Source organism: Oreochromis niloticus, linkage group LG22 (assembly GCF_001858045.2).
Source record: "Oreochromis niloticus isolate F11D_XX linkage group LG22, O_niloticus_UMD_NMBU, whole genome shotgun sequence".
Lineage (NCBI taxonomy): Eukaryota > Metazoa > Chordata > Actinopteri > Cichliformes > Cichlidae > Oreochromis > Oreochromis niloticus.
Window position 1 is genome coordinate 28,343,378 of NC_031985.2, and position 19,609 is coordinate 28,362,986.

The window sequence follows — 19,609 nt, forward strand, 5'->3', positions numbered from 1 at the left end:
AGGAGGTGGCTGATATCCAGAAATCCTACCAGTGGCTGGACAAAGCTGGACTGAAAGACAGCACAGAGGCACTAATCATGGCAGCACAAGAACAAGCTCTGAGTACAAGATCCATAGAGGCTGGGGTCTATCACACCAGGCAAGACCCCAGGTGCAGGCTGTGTAAAGATGCCCCAGAGACAATCCAGCACATAACAGCAGGGTGCAAGATGCTAGCAGGCAAGGCATACATGGAGCGCCATAACCAAGTGGCCGGCATAGTGTACAGGAACATCTGTGCCGAGTATAACCTGGAAGTCCCGAGGTCAAAATGGGAGATGCCCCCAAGGGTGGTGGAGAATGACCGAGCTAAGATCCTGTGGGACTTCCAGATGCAGACGGATAAAATGGTGGTGGCTAACCAACCGGACATAGTGGTGGTAGACAAACAGAAGAAGACGGCCGTAGTGATCGATGTAGCGGTTCCGAATGACAGCAACATCAGGAAGAAGGAACACGAGAAGCTGGAGAAATACCAAGGGCTCAGAGAAGAGCTCGAGAGGATGTGGAGGGTGAAGGTAACGGTGGTCCCCGTGGTAATCGGAGCACTAGGTGCGGTGACTCCCAAGCTAGGCGAGTGGCTCCAGCAGATCCCGGGAACAACATCGGAGATCTCTGTCCAGAAGAGCGCAGTCCTGGGAACAGCTAAGATACTGCGCAGGACCCTCAAGCTCCCAGGCCTCTGGTAGAGGACCCGAGCTTGAAGGATAAACCGCCCGCAGGGGCGTGCTGGGTGTTTTTGTTTTTTTTACATATATATATATTATATATATATAATATATATATATTATATATATAATATATATATATTATATATATATAATATATATATATAATATATATATAATATATATATATAAATATATATAATATATATATATAAATATATATAATATATATATATATATATATAAATATATATAAATATATATAAATAAGCTTGATCTAAGTTCATATATATATTAATTATATATACATATATATATATATATATATAAATATATATAAATAAGCTTGATCTAAGTTCATATATATATTAATTATATATACATATATATATAGGTATACATGCATACAGTAGTATGTTGATTTTTGTTTTTTGGACTTCTGTAAGGAGACTTTCAGGATTCCTAGAAGTTTGTTTTAAAGCTGTCTAATCTTGGTGGTAGTAAACTACTATCATCAAGACGTATTGTCATATTTTAACTTGTTATAAGATAAGAGATAAGATGGCCTTTATTAGTCCCACAGGTGGGAAATTTGTTTTGTTACAGCAAAAGTGCTTGTTGTGCTTTGCCAGAGGACATTTTCCCTCATATGAAAATACCTTCTCTGGCACGCATACATTTCATTACCAAACACTCTGTAACCAATGAAAAGATTGCAAGTCCTCAGACAAACAAATAACTCCTGGCTCTTCATGCCTCTGCTCACCCACTTCTAAATCGGTATTACACATCATCCCTGCATTTTTGTAGCTGGTAGTTTTAGTACTTACTGTCAAAAGGAATGGTGCCATTAAGATTTAATTTTTCTTGGCAATTAAAACAACAAAATAATGTTTCCAGGATAAACTGCAGATGTTATGTAATACCGTTGCGTGATTGTAAGCAAGTACAGCTGTTGGTTGGAAAGAATGCAAACTTCACACTTTTACTGAATTTTTAATTGGAGGGCGAGTGTAAAGACACATAAATGTACATTAACAGTTCTCATGCAGGAAAAGGACACAAAGACAAAACATTTATTGTTGTGCAACTCATCACAGTACAAACAGAAAGAACATTGACCGAAAAGGTTCAAAGGTTATAGAAAAACTTTCCAGTCTATCACATAGCAGCATATTATGGCACTCTTTAGAGAGAGAGAGAGACAGAATGAATCACCATTAGATATGTTACAACCCAACTTTTTAAAAAAACAACAAAAAAACCCACAACTAAACTACGCAATCACAGTAATGTGGTTCTAAATGGCCGAGTGGTAATGGCCGAGACTGCTTGGTCTATGACACATGATTGTTTACCAAACAATATCGACAGCCTATTTTGCAATAACATTGAGATCTGCTTCGTTACGTCAACACTGCAATCATCCCTTAAAGCTGATAAAGACATTTTTTTCCCTCCCCATTCCCTGTGGCTGCTTTTCATATTGCACAACATCAGCCTTCTCATCGTCTCTCTCCACAGTCTGTTGGCCTCAGTCCCTCCTGAAGAGAGATGTCAGTCTTAGAAGTCCTCTCCTATAAAAACCACGCCCAGCTCAAGAAAAAACAGCCCGGCTCATATTCCAGGTTGCATGAACCTTCTTTAGGCCAGTAGGTGACACGAGGGATGTCACATATTTTGAAATGACTCCACCGGTGTGGCTCCTTGAACATTTCACTTCACCTAAAGAGGCATATCCAAAGTCCATGAGGCAATGTGAAAACTGCACGCAATAATGTCTTATAATCCCTGAGGAGCGCTGATGCGTGACTGGAAAAGACAGTGTTGGGATGAGGTCAGGGCACACAGTCGATCCCAGTGATGTACTGTGGTAGCGGACATTTGCAGCTCCTAGTCGCTGGGATGTTCCGGGCAGGAGCGATTCACCTCAAACCACGCGTCTATACACCTGCAACAGTAACAAGGAGGCGTGATTCAAACGGAGCTGGAAACATATTTAGTGTTTGTGAACACAACAAATGGAACCAGTTTGAAGTAAAAAAAACAAAACAAAATATTTTTATTTATATTTTAATTTGTATATTTTTTAAGTTAAAAATGGAAAATAAAATATTATCACAACAATTATGAAGAACTTATTCACTTATGCCAATGTGCTTGTGTATCGTTTTGTTCCTCTCACTGATTTTTATTAGTTTTTTAAGATCTATATGGAAAAGCTGTAATTCTTGCTCTTAGAACCAATGAGGTTAATGTAAATATTATGCTTGTTTCAACTCCACATTTTTATTCTGGGACTCCTCTAGTGTATCTTGGCATTGCTCCCAGTCGAAACACTTGACTTTATCTCAGATTGTTATGCGGCCCCTTAGTCCAGCCTCTGCATGGAACTGCTCATGCTATCCCCAGGCTTCCTTCAGGCCCCACTTCACTAAAATTCTTCCCGATTGGTCAACTTCTGAAAGTCTGCGGAGGGGACAGCACCCACTCGCTGTTAGCGCTGTTTATTCCTCTCGCTGGCTTAAAAGGTTCCTAAACAAAACTGTAGCACTACTAACTACATTCCCATTCCTGATTGGGAATGGGGCTTTCTCACGACCTTCTGTACATGTTTGAGCCCAGATCTGAGCACCTGCACCAACAAAGGGAACAGCAGGATCTCTGTACATATTATAGCCTTTACATGCTAACTGTGGGACATGCATAACTCTACAGCTGATGATAGGTGCCCATATAAGAAAAGTGCTAAAATGCAGATTAAAAAGAAAAGAGCCTGTTGTTAGGAAATGTCAAATATGAAATAGTGAAAACAATTGTATAGTGTTTCCTTGTAACATCTGCTTTTTGAATGCTTTAATGCATTAAATGCTTATAATACCACCAAAGCAGACTGATTGGTGAGGGATATTCTGCTACAGTTGGTGGCAAGTTAGCATAATTTTGTTCAAAAAGTGAAAAACAGCTAGCCTGGTTCTAGTCCAACCTAACAAAAGAACACACAGCAAGCACACCAAAACAACCGCACTGAGACCTGTTGGAGGTCCAGCTCCAAACAAACTCCAGAGCGGTTCGTTTATGGTGTGAACGTAATCCCAGCAAACTACAAGGTGTATGCTGCAAGTTTGAGCTAAATGCTTTCTTGTAGCCAGGTAGGCTTTGCATTCTGGGATGCTGCAGGGTACCATAAATGTCCAAAATGCACAAACGGGGGTTTGGGCTAGCAACTAGCTGTAAAATTAATGTAAATTCTTCATGTTATCCACAAGACCAGAACACAGCACCTTCTTCCAGTATTTACTTTTCTTGCTCCAGACCTTTTTGTTGTGACGTATTTTAGTTCAGAGTTTGCTGAAAAGTTAAAAGTTAAGTTTCCAAACTTAACTGATTTGGATCAGATCGAACAAACTATAGGTGCAGGAACGCACTTTACATATCACCAGACTAGCTGCTTTCTCTTGTTTTCAGACTTTGTTAAACTTAGCTGCTAGTAATAGATTCATCATTTTATTTTATTTCTGCAAGAAGGCTAACGATGCTTTCCATTTACAGGTCTTTTTTTTCTTAATCTGACAGGTTCAAACTTGTCGGTGCTTTGCACAGATAATCAAATAGGCCGGTTAATGGTGAAAGCTAGTAAAAGAAAAATTAAGATTGCACTATCTTAGCTTAAAGATTAGAAGTAGGGTGAAATTGCTAGACTGGCTGCTAGCCACTATGACGCAACTACTTATGTCTTAGTTTTTTGAAAATGCATGCCATGCACGAGAGGCAGGTCTGACTTTGAAACTGAGGGACTCGACATAGTCATCTAGGAACTTGTATATCACAAGGTAAAACATGCCCCATTTTCTCAGACACTGATGGAAACCACAGTATTTTACAGGATGCAGTAAAGTTTCACAACCTGTTTTTAAACAGCTTTCTGTATTTTTTTCTAAGCTGGCTTTACATTAATGTGGTCTATAGGTTTAAACATGAGTGCTTTATTATCTTCCCATCTAACAACAACAACAACAACAACAAATGGCCCTTTGAGCATTAATTGGAATGTTTATTTATGTTGTGCATATACGTACTACAGGTTTTAAATTAACTTTGTCCATTAGTCAAAGTATTCCCAGCTGATTCTGTTTATCTGCGTGTGTTTGTGCACATTAGTTACCCTTTATGGTAGATGCAGAGGCAAGGCAGTCTGGCAATGGTGTCTCCTTGCTCCAGCTCGTCTAAACAGATGGCACATTCCCCAGAGTCTCTGGACAGGATGTCCTCTGAGAAAGACAATACAAACACAGACCAAATGAGCAAAAAGCTGCCTCGCACACCAAACCTTGTATCGAATAATCACTTCACCGAATCCCACACAAACATCTGTTTAACCTTTGATACCAGAATACCTGCTATCATCTGTGCGGAAATGTGCTGCTGACTGGGCTGAATGCAATTTCACTTTTTGTTCTCCAGTTCCTCTGTATGAAAATGTGAAGGTGTAGTTTAATAATGGTGGAGAAAAACCGAGCCTCAGATTAAGCTGAGATGGATGATGATTATTGCGTTGCGTAACAGCCTACATAATTAACTGTAACACCCTCTTGTGCCCATGCCTGAGGCTAAGGAGAGAGTATTGCCTGTATGTCAAGTTTGCAGTCAAATACACTTTGAAAAAATAAAGACATCTGAATGTCTGTGCTAAGTTAATAAACAGTGTACAGCAGGGGGATCAAACACGAGGCCTGGGGGCCATAACTGGCCCAGCAAAGTCTTCAGTCCAGCCCATTTGACAGCGCACAGATTCTGAACTTCCATCTGAATTTTCATACTTTTTACAGCTTTTCTATTAATAAACTCCACCATGGCCAATGTGTGTGTGTGTGTGTGTGTGTGTCTGGGAAGAGTTAACGGTGAAGAAGAACCTAGTGTTATGTACTTTTGTTTATTTAAATGGAACAAGCCTGGGAGTCTCTAGCAGGAAGGGTGTGCTCTGCCAAACTCTTTGTTTATGATTGTTTTTGACAGAAAAGATGTGTTTGCCGTTCCTGTGTGTACATTACACAGGTGTTGCTGTGCATATTTGCACTATGCATGTGCACACACAAACAAAATCTCCATGCAGACGAGTAGACGTGTAGCTGTACGGCCGCTTTTGCTTTGATGTTTCAAGTTTAGCATTTTATTGCAGGTGCACTGGTGTCGATGTATGAACTCGTAACATAAAGTTACATATAACACATGTATAATTATATATCACGGATTTTCTGAGGATTCTATTTTTATGAGTAAGCTCTGAATTATTTTACAAATTATATCATTTTATGTTATAATTTAGAGATTAAGATTTTACTACGGTGTGTGTACACTGGATATTCTACATAATTATTTATCATAATTTAGACATTAATATTCTACTCAGAAAAGTTGTGAGGATAAAATAAATACACTAATTCAAGCTAAACACCAGTACATAACAGCTTTTTGCAACAATAAATTGCTACTTACACAGTAATGACCATTACAATAATTATATTTTAGTGGTTTCTAACATCGGAATTAAAAATGAAGAAAATTAACGACGAACAAGATAAAGCTTAGAGATCACATGATGATTAAATTGCTAAAAAAGAAAAATATTTTGACATTTATTCGAGGACAACTGATATTTTGATTCTAGCTATTTGTCGATCTATCATTAGGATTATCTCAGCATTTATTAATTGTCGCGAAATGAAACTGAAAAAAACTAAAGACAACGTGGGAGAAACACCATTCAACCATGTTACGAATGTTGGCATGGCATAGGTTGCCCACCAGGGGGCACTCTAATACTTAAAACGGGACTATCATCCAAGAGGTGTTCGGCAAGGGCAAACAAGTAATTGGTGACTTGTTGTAAAAATAAAACAAGATTATTTTTAAATTGCATTGTCAGATCGTCTTCGTAAGGACTCAAAAGAAACATAACAAATATTATGGACATCTTTTTGTGTGCCTATTTATCGGGATTTTAAATCAACAAATATCGGCATTGGTCTGACAGTCCTATATCAGTCAGGCTCTAGCGCTTATATTTTCAAAGCATAAAAAGATTTATTTTAAAAAGGTTAGGGGGCCGCAGGTTTAGCTCAGTGGGTGATCAGGCGACCATACGCTGTATGGTTTCCACCGTCTCTACCCAATAAAGGCTAAAAAGGGCCCAAAAAATAATCTTAAAAAAAAAACAAAAAACGCTACGCTCTGATGGCAGCTCGTTTGCACCTGTAATTAGCTAGGGCCGTCATAAAATTAGATTTGCATTTCACAATTATCAGGCTAATAAAATCTCACATTAAGTTCAGTATTGCAGAAAATGGGGAAAAATGGAAATAAATCTGTAATGCACTCACATTTATATAGTGCTTCTCTAGTCTTACTGACCATTCAAAGCATTTTAGACTCTAAGTTACATATAACCATACATTCATACAGTGTTGTATTCCATACACTTTATCTGAACAATTGAGAATCACTAATAAACTGTGGGAGAAAGTCGGAGAACCCAGAGGAAACCCAGGGTTCGAACCAGGAACCTGCTAGCTGTGAGGTCACCCCATTATTATCAGTCAAAGTCTTTTCTCTTTTTGGAAGATTATCTAAAGTCAAAGACTGTGGAGATGAAAAGAGAGTTGGTATCCATTATCACATGCATATCAGTGGTAGAGCTTTAAATATCAGTTAGCTGTAACCACTGAAGCCAGGGCCGTTATAGTAACCTTTAGAACAGCTGTACATCAGTGCAGCAGGTTGAGACCTTAAACCACTAGAGCATTTTATTACAATGTAGAATTGCTACATTACTTAAGGACACAATTTAAATGTTCTTGCTTTGTCACTGTGCAGTTTCATTTAATAATTAGCAGTGGGCAACAAACTAAATCAATAAAATAACAGTCCCAAAGGCTTTCAGAATCTCCCCCTCAGTCTTACTGTTGTAGGTGAGGCGCGTCTTGCTGAAACACATGAGCAGGTGCTTCTCGATTTCATCCGACGCCATGAACTTGGAGCAAACGGGACAGTGGAAGCCTGGAGGGGAAAAACACAAAGAGAAAACATTAAGGGACCCTGATGTGGCAGTGCACCGATCATAACCTATTATTGTACACATGGCAGGACGTGGGACTGTTGGCTTGTAATTAATCTTGTGACCTACGGGACCTTTTGCCTGCATGAACTTGGTTCTCCCATAAACTAACAATCTGCTTACCTCACACAGTTTGCAGATGTCACTGCAGTGCTGCAAACTTACTGCAAGCGCACACTTAAACGCAGATGTGATGTTTACTGCAAAAGCATCTATAAAACATGCGATTGGCTGATCGTTTGGTTCCTTCTGACCCCCTGTATCTGCACAGCTGTGCAAAGATTAATAGGCCAAGAACCGCTGGATGTTAGATAAGCTCGCCTCAAGACCTGAGATAAAGTCTCAGGCCTGCAGAGTCCCAGTCATGTGGTTCTCTTGAGCGAAGATTATTGATGGTGCGATTAATGATTACATTTCCTCATCGGGGGAATTATATGCCGGTAAGGAAAAAGGAAGAGAAGAGGGCAGGAACACAGCTGGATATGGAGATCATGTCACAACTTTTTAGGCCTCTAACAAAAAAACCTAGAAAATTCAATTCAACCTGTGCTTAAGCAGCGTTTGAGCTCTCAGCGACACTGGCGTTTAAAGGCTGTCTGAGTGTCGTGTTAAGTTAGTTTGACTCAGGCTTTTGTTGCAGGTTGGCCCGGTGAGACACCCCTTCAGTTGAGAAACAGCAAGACCTGCGGATTCAGGAAGTTTGTTGTGCATGTGTGCGCGTGGTGTGTTTCTGTCAGGCAATGTGTAACCAGCAGGAAGCTCTTATCTGCTGACCTACATAGTGCACTACTCTTCCCTCTCATAGCCAGAGTGACAAAACAGGCTGGTTTTGCAAAACAAAGAAGCAGTAGAAGAAGAAAGAGTCCCCAAAAAAGGGAAAAAAAAGAAAGAAAGAAAGCAAGCATGGTGCAGCAGAGCCACCTGTGGCTAGAATAAAAGTGCAGAAGTGCAAAACAAAGGGCTCAGTCATCAGACAGCCTTAGCCATATGCCAGGTATCGCATGTCAAATGGAAAAATACTAAGTAACTCTGACACCAAAATTACGCATACAACTTTGGAGATGAAACTGAGAAATAATGATAGGGTACCTTACATTAAATAGAAATGTAAGTCACAATGAAGTTGCTCGGATATGCAGTGTGGGCAGTTATGTGCTGCAGGATTTTAAATGTTAATTAGAATCGTTAGAATAATGAGTAGTAATATCAGAGAAGGCGAAATGCATTAAATGCATAAAATGCATAAAATGATATTAAACCTTTACTGACACTGCGGAAGTGCACCTCGAGTACAAAGAGGAAATCAGTGCATTAAAAATCTAAGTGTGCACTGAGCAATAATGGGCCTGGGCTCTCCAGGTGTACTTTTATGAATTTGCGCCTTACCCCCGAGCAGGCGTGAGGACAGTTCGGCCGGCAGGGACCCTATAAGCAGCCTGTGTCCCTCTGGGGGCAGCTGGCCCTCATCGTCACCATCTGTGCCGTCGAGGTTCTGGTTGCCGCCGGCCGGTATGTTGAGCCCAGAATTTGTTGGCCCTCCACTCGTGAACCGGATTCTTGGGCCATCGGGTCCATTTGTGTACCTGAACCCCGCAAACCTTTCTCCTCTGCTGGAATTTCCAGATGGAAGATCGGAGCTGGAATAAGCTCGAGTTCTGCTGTCAAACACAGGGCTGCTCTGCTTGGACCCCATACTGCCGCAGGTTTTAGGGGTTTTGTTTGTCAGTGCGTTTTTCTTTCTAAAAGAAGTTTTTTTTTAGCCACGACACATGATCACAGCAAGCCCCGAAGAGTCGAAAACAACAAAGGAAATGCAGCCAAACAAGTGTGCAGCGATACAGCCGAGGTTATTCAACATGTCAAAGTTTCACTGTGCGCACTGTGCGTAAAGTGCGCACTCACTGACGCAAAACTTCCTTTCCAAAGGTTCTTTTTTTCTTCTTCTTCGTTTCAAAGTCCTTCCCCTTTGTTACAACAACAGAAGTATTTTTTTTAAAAAAAGAGAGAAAATCTCTTTAGTAACACGGTTTGTGTTTCTCCGCTTTAGCCGAGAACACACGCACAAGTGTTGACCCCACAGCCCGTCTGGTTTCAAGTTTGTTTTTGTGATCAACTGTGGCGTCTGGAAAGAAAAATATAAGCAGGGATTGCCCTCCTCTTCCGGTAAGCCAGCGCTGTCAGTCGTAATCAACTCCACCGGATACAGTACATTTTCTTTCAAAGTAAAAGCATCCAATTGTTCAATTGACAGATGGCGATTCCTTTTATTGTTTACTCTATGAAAGTATTACACAAGCTGTGTGCCACGCTTTGCAGCAGCCTAATTTATTACATGAAGTTCAGTGACTTTGCTGCTGCAAAGCATGGCACACAACTGACCTGCTGTCAAAGAGGACTTACCAGGATTGCAAGTACTTTTTTTCATTGCTGCGTGTATTTTTGCTGGAAATTTCATTTCTAGAAGTATTATTTTGAAAATTAGCATTTTACTGTCATAGTTTGTCCAGCTGATGTTAGATTTTAAACAATTTCATTCACTGTTGAGCAGTTTTTGTGGGTAAACTCATCATATTTTCCTCCTATGTAAAACCTAAACGAGCAAAATACACAAAGCTCCCTCTATAACTGTTACAAATACTCAAATGTATCCTATAAATGTGCATGTGGGGACGAGACAGAGAAAAATGCACATTTGCAATGAATTTTGTGCTTTTAATTTGAATACTAAACCACTACTTCCTGTCCGCGATTCCTGTTTCAGTTCGAAGCTTAACTCGGCCCTGAGTGGCTGCGTGACGTCAACCCCAGTAACACCAGCAGGCCTTTGGCACAGCAGCAGGTCACCAGTCCACTCTGATATGAAATGCCCTCCATATTTGGAGCTTTGTCTTTCATTAACTCATGGCGTTTGAGATTAAAGAAAAAGCAGCTCTCGGGACACTCTGTTCACACTGTTTATTGACCAGTTTCACACACATGAGGACAAACAAAAGATACACTGAATGAGGAACGCTCAGGCAACAAAGAAGACAAAACTGTACAAGCCAAAAAAAGTAAATGGGTAAAAGGTCTGAAAGAGTCTTGCATGTAGATCTAGTGGTTGAAGGCAGCTGTGGGTGGGCGTGGGTGGCCTGAAGCGTTGCAGTGCATCAGGTGTGACACTACAATACTGAGGTTAGAAAGTAACAAGGCTAAGCTGAGGGTGGCTAAAAACAAATATGTCCCCCCTTCCCTGTGATACCACTCAGGGGTCTGGGTGTGTGCCCTTATTACATTTATGATGATGTACAAGCTTTAAAGAAGGTATCTCCTCAGATGCTGCCGAGAAAAGAGGGCAAAGTGTGAACCACCAACAACCAGGAAGACTACTGGATACAAGAACTTGGAAGGGGGCAGTCTGGGACACCCAGTCTGGGTAAGGGCTTATCAAGCTGCAGCATGGGTCATAGCTGTGACGGTCATACCATAATTACATGATTAAAACATCCTCATAAAGTGACTTGAAAGTCTTTTGAGGTGTGCTGCATTTGGAAACATTAACACAAACACACCTTGGGGGTTGGGGGGGAAAAGGTTCCATGCTACTGTTAAGCTGCACACTTTGATTTCCACGCGAGGAGCGACTGTAAAATGTCTTTAAAACGGTTTCCTATATGACTTCTCTAAGCGTGTGTTTAAAACAGGGAAGGGTCTGAGAGCCGTTATTCAGTTCCCTCCCTCTTTCCCTCCATGAGGTGGAAAATGAACTTTGCTAGAGCGCCGATTGCCTCACGTTGCCACAAACCGTTAGTTTTCACCCCTTCGTGTGTCAGGTAAAGAAAGCAGGCTATCTGCAACATTCATCTCCCCGTTTGAGAGCAGGTTGGTGGTGGTGGGGGGGAGTGGGTATTGCGGTAACATCTGACTGTATTCCTGCATAAGAAAGCCAGCTGAGGCTGATGTAATATTGCTGTGCTGTGGAACTTTAACTAACCAGATGGTGAATGATTAAGATACTTGCATTGTACATGGCTACTGCTCACGCAGCCTCCAAATTGTTGTGTAAGTGTGTTCATTTTATTTTGAGAGGCGAAGGGGAGGGGGCTGAAAAAAAGTGCCGCAGCGTGCACTCTTTGGGAAGCAAAGCCACTGAGACATTCAAGAACATGGCGGTGCAATTTTTTTTGTTTGTTTTGTTTGTTTTTTTTAAAGCAAGTTCACTTTAAATATGTACGAATGTGTGTCATTAAGTGATTGGGCTTAATGTGTTGAGGCCCGGGCTTCTCCTTGGGCATTATCACTGCTGGCTGACCCCCATCTGCTGGTGGTCGGGCCCGGGTTCCCCCTCCATGTCAGCGTGGTAATGCTCAAAACTGTCGTCCTCTATGTCTGGGAGACCCAGCAGCTAACAGAGACAGGGAGGAAGAGAGAGAGAATGCAGTGTTAGACCATGAAGTGTGTTTACGTTGTCTCTCTCTCTCTTTTTTGCTAATTAACATGAAGACAGTTTCACAAAGCAAACAAACTCAGTGTCCTTCAGAAAGAGCCTTTATGTCAGCCGTCTAGTTTCTCTCTCTTCCACTAAATAAACAATCCTGCCAATTCTGCTCAGTTATTCCTTGATTCACTGCTGAAAAACACACCTTGCAGTGAGAGCGTTATATAATATGATACCCCTATCACGTCTGTGCAGTTACAGCCAGAAGGCAGTGAGCTCAGTTTAGCATAAAGACTGGAAACAGCAGGAACAGCCCAACTCTACCTCGAAATAAGTAAACATTATGTAAAGCTTTTTTTGGAAACTAAACATTTTTCGTTTCTTTGATTTTTTCTCCAGTTTTGACTTGATACAAGACGCCTTCTTCTCTTGTGTAACTTACTATCATCTAAATGTGTCTCCAAGCCTCACCAGTTTCAGGTTTGCATATTTATTTATTAACATTGATTAAAATATTATAAAATTAAACATTTTCATGCAGTTTTTTTACGTACACTGTTTAAAAAAAAGGCAGAAAATGTCCTGGTAATTTTCTGCTAGTACATTATCTGTGTTTTTAATGCAGGCTTCCATAAATGGTAAATGTTGAATTGAATGTGTGGAATAAAATTCGTGAAAATGTCCATAAAAAATGAATACGGTACAGTGTACTGTATCTTTACAGATGTTTTTACTGTGTAAGTACCGTGTAAACCGTTAAATTTAGCGACAGCTGTTCAAATGAAATTGACCTGATTGATATACACTCAGTTTAAACCAAATGTATTTTCTTTCATGATTATTTTTTTGAGTGAATCTTTGATTTGATATATTTCAGATGCATTTTACACAAAATTATTGTTTCACGTTTATGACGGCAAAGAAGCGCTGTTGCTAAGAGTAGTGCAACTTGCAATACTTAAGTAAATAGATAAATGGATTGTTGTTTTTGTGATGATAACCTCCAAGCAGTAAAACCTATTTCTGATTTTTTAAAACTGATTACTGCTTGTTACACCTTTTAAATGTATTATTTACCAAAAAACTGCTTCAGATTTACATTTTGGGAAATAAGGATCATTTCTCTTATTCCTGAGAGACAAGAACATTGCACAAATGCACAAAATCCTTAAATGATGAACAAGCCAACAGTGAAATGTCTGATTTCTAAGAGTATGTGTTGTGATGTTTTTGAGAGAGAACAGAATTTTTCAGGACTACAAAAGATGCAGCAAACAGAGCCGTGGCTGATGCAGCGTGTTGGGTACAAAAACAAAAAGTGAAACGCGACCCCGGGAACATCCCTGCTTCTGTCTACTTACAGGCCTGAAGGATGTGAAGACTTTCTCCAGCACCTCCAGCAGAGTCTTCTTCCCGCAGGAGGAGATGTAGTCCTGGGCCAGCTGGAGGAAGGGAAGGCAGTCCTCGCTCTCACTCCACACATGCTGCACACACAGATCAGGAAAATCTTTCAATTTCTGTCCATGCACTTTAAACACAGCACATGATGTAACAGTGTCACACTTCCTCCACTGGTGTAGCCTCATGTGGGCTGTACACATCTTAATTAATGGATAAGTGAGCAAAACTAAGTCACAGCAGATGTAGCACAGGAAAAAAAACCAGAGCAATGCAACTAAATCTGACAAAGACATGTTGTCATGATGTTGTCTGTTGATACACAGTCTGTTGTTTTAATCCTCAGTGTTTCTTTTGCTTTTTGGGGGATTTTTACTTCCTCACACTGCTTCAGTAATGTTGAGGTTCAGACTTTAGATCATGACCGATTTTGTGTTTTACTGCATGGTCAGTGTGTTTGGGATCAGTGCCATGCTTCAGATACAGTTCAGATGGAATTTTATGTTAAATCAAAATCTTACTGTGCTTTTTTGTGTTCACAATTCCGTCAGTTTTGACAAGATCCCAAACACCACTGGCTGAAATGATGCACCACATCATTACAGAGCCTCCACCGTGTTTCACAGATGGCCGCAGACGCTCACTGTTGTGCCGCTCTCGTGATCTCGTCCAGGCTACTAGCAACAAACTGCCTAAAGATGCCATTTAAAATTGATTCTTTCCTAAGTGTTTTGTTATGTGTAGGCGTGACACTGGTTTGTCTTTTGAGTTAGGTCCAGTTTTTGATGCTCAGTGCTTGATTCACAGGTCAGTGTTAAAAACATTCCTCCGAAAATGAAACAAGAGATGAAAGTGAGTGAAAAAGCAGCCGATGTCCAAAGAAATCCTGGAGAACTACTACTCAAGATCACATTAAAACTAGTGCTGTCAGCGTTAATCTCCTTAAAATGACGTTAACGCCATAACCGCATTAACGCGGCAAATCTCCGTTAGCGTGGGGCTGCACGGCGCTAACACATTAACGAGCTAACCGCGCTAACGCGTTGACACCGTGCAGCCCCACACACGGGGTGATCTGTGCTAACTTACTAGCTGAGATTTGCCGCGTTAATGCGGTTATAGGGTTAATGTAATTTTAACGAGATTGACGCTGACAGCACTAATTAAAACATTTTTTTAAAGAAAGTCTGGTTCCTTTTTTTTGTTTTTTGGTTCCTAAAAAGCGAAATGTAATCAGATGAGAGTCGGCTTGAGGCTTTTGTACAGAATTCTTGAGCTCAGACTACTAAACAATTCCCATCTCTGTGAATTAGATACATGCTGTTTAGACAATAAGGACAATAACTGCCTTACATTGTCTGTATCTTAGGACAAAACGCACAAACCACAGGTGCAGTTTCGAGTTGGGATCAGTTTACAGCATGGGTTGACGGTTCAGGCACACCTCAATGGAAATGGAAGTGAGTGTGTTTATGGTCAGCACAAAAGCACGGTGAATTATCACCGTGTACATCTGATACGTCAGATGTACGAGTTCCACGCTGATTAAAATCAGCTTCCTCATGAGTACATATTGTCGGCCACCTCAAAGCCTTTACAGGAATTGTTAGACAAATACTGATGACTAGCAAAGCCCATTGGAGCTGCTCTATTTGGCTTATTATTATAGTTTATAGTTTAATTAGAGTCTAAAGGCCATTGTGTTAAGTTATTTATTAGGCAATGTCGTCAGCTAAACCAAATCAAATGTGCAGAATGACATGGCAAAAAAGGAGCAGATGTAAAACAAACAGAAGACGTTGTTTTACATGTAGCTGTGAGGCTTTGTTGGTTGGTTATTGTAGCATTTGATACAATGATACAGTGATCATTGTTATCCTAACATCCTGGGGAAAAAGACAATGAAATTTAATCTCAGTTGAAAACTGAAATCCCTTGAGTACTCTTGCTTCATTATACTGCGTCATCCGTTGATTAGTCCCTTAAAATCTCATCAAAAACTATCTTAATGTCATCACTGCTGATGATTCAGTGAAAATCCAAGATAAGAAATGCAAGAGTCAAGAGAGAGAGCGATTCATGTGGGATGGTATAAAACAGCCCAGGAGGGGGGGGTTGAAAATGTAAACACGCTGTTACAAACTGCGCCGGCAACAGGCTCTTCAGCTCCGACTTTTCTGGGAATGCGGCTCCACTTCGACCCCGATGGACGGCCTCTCACGTCAGCCAGCGTCTCCACTGAAACAGCTGACCCCACCTACCAAGCACAGCTGTGTGCGTGACTCTGTAATTGATTGTGCGGCAGCTACAGCTCTGATAAGCAGAGAGGCGTCTTCGGAGTCACGTGGAACGTTCAATTCTTCTTGTTTTTCAGCAGCTGAACGCCACACCGGGTGATGTGGATTGCTAAAAACAAACACTACTGTATCATATCCAGAGGGAAATTACAGGGAAGGAAACAAATTATCATTATGGTTATTGTTATGGTGCAGCTAGGTGACAAGATGATGCCCTGCATGTGTGTGTGTGTGTGAGAGAGAGAGAGAATGAGAGAAAAACAGCATGAGACGTCCTGCTGATAGCAGTATTGATCGTGGGGAGAGTAACTAGATCTCAAGAGTCCTGCAGAAAGACAGAGAGTTATTCAAGCTTATTTAAATGTGCATAGGAGACGGAGAACTGTTAGTGTGTGTGTGTGTGTGTGTGTGTGCTGTGTGTGTGTGTGTGTGTGTTAAAAACAGAGAGAGAGAGTAGCAGGCCTGCAGCAGTTGGCGAGCACCAGATTAAAAAGCTGTAGAAAACTGTGAGTTGAGAGAGAAACAGAGAGAAAAAAGGAAGTTGGTGCTAACAGACATCGAGTCACATGATGCATTTAAGCACCTGCGCCTTATGTGTGTCTGTGTGTGTGAGAGAGACCGGGTAATTAATTGTGCAGCAGCTATAAACGTCACAGTTTCTTCACACACAGCTATGGAAAACCCCGGCTCTAATGCTGCTCTCCTGTCTGCAGGACAGTCCAGACGATGCCTGCAAACACACAACGCAGACGGGGACTGTGTGACATAATGTGTTATTGACCGAGCAGACGCCCTGGCTCCTGGGTCATCACCATCTGCTCCCCGCCCTGTTGGCCCCTGTCACTGAGCAGGAGGAGCGAGGAGGGCGGGCCTGGCCTCTGGGGCTTTAGGACTCATAACGCCACCACTGCAGCACACTGATATATGATACAGCTATGCTTCAAGACAGCATGTGGCTGATCACAGCAGCGCTGGAGCTACAAAGACACTGAGCTCACAGCATAGCTGCAGTGTAGTGTGGTTGGAGGTTTGGGGCTCTATTGAGCAGCTAGTGCATGCTGTTTTTAAGGCAGATTCTCTTGTTTAGCAGGGCCGTACCCAGGATTTTTAAAAATGGGGTGGCACGGGGGCCAAATGAGTCACGACCCTATTAAAAAATGGCAGTTGCTTCGAAGTACAAGATTCAACTGCAAAGAAACTGAGCTAAAAATTTCTCACTGATTGTCTTATTTTCACGTTCACTTTTGAAAAGTAAAGAAGAGAAGGAACAGGAAGGCAGCGGATCAAACCACTGCGAGGCATGTGAGCGAGGCCATTAAAAATTAAGACTATAGTTTTTCATCTATAAGCAGCACTTTTAGCGCTTTAAGGCCAGATGAAATTGCAGCCAGGGGTGGAGGATGGGTGGTTCTTTAACCACGCTCCTTTTATTTAGGACATTTTCAGAGAAAACATCAGGAATCAGTGTTTCATCACAGTCACAGCTGTTTGGATTATCTTCTAAGGAGGCACATTTGGCCAAAGTAAATCAAGTGTTAGAAATAAAACGTCAGCTGGTAAACGTTGCCGTGTCTAGACAAACATTTCTAATAAGAGTAGGCTTAACCTGAAACCCAGCAGCAATAACTCTTTCAAAATAAAGGCATGATGACAAAAATGTAAAATATTTTTTGCATTTGTGAAAACAATCACTGGCCTTTAAAGTTTTTCAAGTAATAAAATTGACTTCAAATAGGGGGAAACATAAAAGCCCGAAATAAGAAGCTTTTATTTTTATTTCTAAATCAATTTCAATTTAGAAATAAAAATGAACTGTTTGGTGTCGCAAAATCCACATGATGGCGACGGCTTTTATTCTGAAAGTCAAAAGGCTTGCCTGTTTTGTGCCCGTAGCAGAGTTGATTATATGCTGGAGAAATAAGCAACATATACACTTTGAGGGGAAAGGAGGGCGGGTGGTGGAGGGGTGGGTGGGGTGCACCCAAACTGAAATGACATCATCCCATCCTCTCCTCTCCCACATCCATCAGCTAGAAAACCCGGGGCCGAACGCGCACCTTCAGCCGAACCTCGACACACCTAGGAGAGAGCGCGCAGAAACGAGGCCCTGCAGGAGATGGAGCACTTACAAAGCTGTCGGTGCCGCCGGGACACAGCACGTAGAAAGAGACGCCGGGCTCTGCGTAAAAGTCCAGCCGCCTCTCGTCGTCCTCCTCGGCGAAGATGAGGTCGAAGGGGTTACCGGAGCACCACTTCTCCGCCGCCTCCACCAGATGCTTGAACTCCATCCTCCGTTATCCGCTCTGCGGTGTCCCTGGTGTGTCTGTCTCTTTGGCCGTCGCGGCGATGATGCTCAAGACGCAAAATAGGCCTAACAGCTGATTTGCCCGCAGCATCAGCAGCCTCCACTATACCGCATCTCCCTCAGTGCGCCTTCTGCATGGCCCGGGAATAAAGATAACGCTGGTGGCGCACACAGCCTAGCGGGGTCTGGCGCTCATCCGTGCTCAGAGCCCCATTCCTCTCTTCCTCCTCACGTTATGAAATCAGCCCTTCGGTCGCATGCATGCATACGCAGGAGGACGCTGGAGAAAACGCGATGACGACGAGTGGAGCCGGGCAGCCGTCCATAACGGAGACGCTATAAGCCTAACCCCAACTTTCTCACTGCTGGCTCAGGACGATAACAACGCCAGCGAAGCGTTTAACCTGCTCTCATCACCCACAGAGCTGACATCATGCGACAGCCTGCAAGTCCTGTCATAGTTCCATATGGAAAGAGTGTGAGGTCATCATATATTAATGGCCCATTGCTGCCATGACATAGTTACTGGTTTCTAGTGTGCAAGCAATAAAAACACAGACACACACACATTTCCACCCAAACAGACTTCCAATTTTCGACATCTCTTCTAAAGGCCACCTGATGTGACCGAAAGCATGTGAGCGCCCGTCATCTTCAAACGGGGTCAATTGTTACATTTATGTCCCACCATGATATGGTATGTCCTCCCGAGACCCAGCCTATCATTTATGTCCTCTGTAATGGACATTTGTTTTTGGGTCTATATCTTTTGACTTATTTGAGCTACCGTACCAGGTCCTGATACTGATGCTCAATAGTGTTTTTAGGTGGCCTCTTTTAGCTCCAAAGAGGCAGGAAATCACAAGTTAAACTGAAAAATGCTTTTTTCTCGGTTCTCAGGAAATAATGAAAATAGCTCGCCTGATACAGACTCAATGCTGACTCATTTTTGCATTAAAAAATGATTAAGCCATAATTATCACATTTGTTCATTTCACAAGATCTGTCATGGGAACTGTATGTGTGAGTCAAACTCAAAAAGAGCCACAAAATAAATATGCTTTTTGAAGTCACCATATCTTACATGGTAAGCACTGATGTTGCTATAATAATAAGCTGAAATAAGCACTATATCAGCTTTACTGGCAGCCTAAATAAGTGTAAAATATTTACATAACAAGAACTGTTCCATTTTCTTCTTTGTTTACTGATGACCCTTGAAAACTGCAGTGGCATGTAGCCCACACAGTACTGGGAACCACTCTTCTGCATAAACAGTGTGTCTACAGTGTTTACATGAATCCAGCCCGCTTCCATTATTGCCCCCACCCCCAGTCTGACCCTGCCTGCTCCACGGAGTCCTCACCACCA

At 41.7% G+C, this 19,609-nt stretch overlaps 2 protein-coding genes and 1 long non-coding RNA gene across 3 annotated transcripts; 1 reads left to right on the plus strand and 2 right to left on the minus strand.

The window, feature by feature from the left end:
* Positions 1-1,687: 1,687 nt before the first annotated feature.
* LOC100707411 (E3 ubiquitin-protein ligase znrf2) lies at positions 1,688-9,927 on the minus strand. The gene is made up of 4 exons (XM_003458503.5): positions 9,208-9,927; positions 7,668-7,763; positions 4,873-4,978; positions 1,688-2,658 (listed from the first exon to the last, which is right to left on the minus strand). The coding sequence occupies exons 1-4, from the start codon at positions 9,512-9,514 to the stop codon at positions 2,601-2,603; spliced, it is 567 nt and encodes a 188-aa protein (XP_003458551.1). The 5' UTR covers positions 9,515-9,927; the 3' UTR covers positions 1,688-2,600.
* On the plus strand, positions 9,913-11,304 carry LOC112843473 (uncharacterized). The gene is made up of 2 exons (XR_003215833.1): positions 9,913-9,984; positions 10,583-11,304. It is a non-coding gene; the product is annotated as an uncharacterized LOC112843473 (long non-coding RNA).
* Positions 10,762-18,633, minus strand: mturn (maturin, neural progenitor differentiation regulator homolog (Xenopus)). Its single transcript, XM_003458494.5, has 3 exons — positions 18,063-18,633; positions 13,600-13,722; positions 10,762-12,205 (listed from the first exon to the last, which is right to left on the minus strand). The coding sequence occupies exons 1-3, from the start codon at positions 18,219-18,221 to the stop codon at positions 12,098-12,100; spliced, it is 390 nt and encodes a 129-aa protein (XP_003458542.1). The 5' UTR covers positions 18,222-18,633; the 3' UTR covers positions 10,762-12,097.
* Positions 18,634-19,609: the final 976 nt, after the last annotated feature.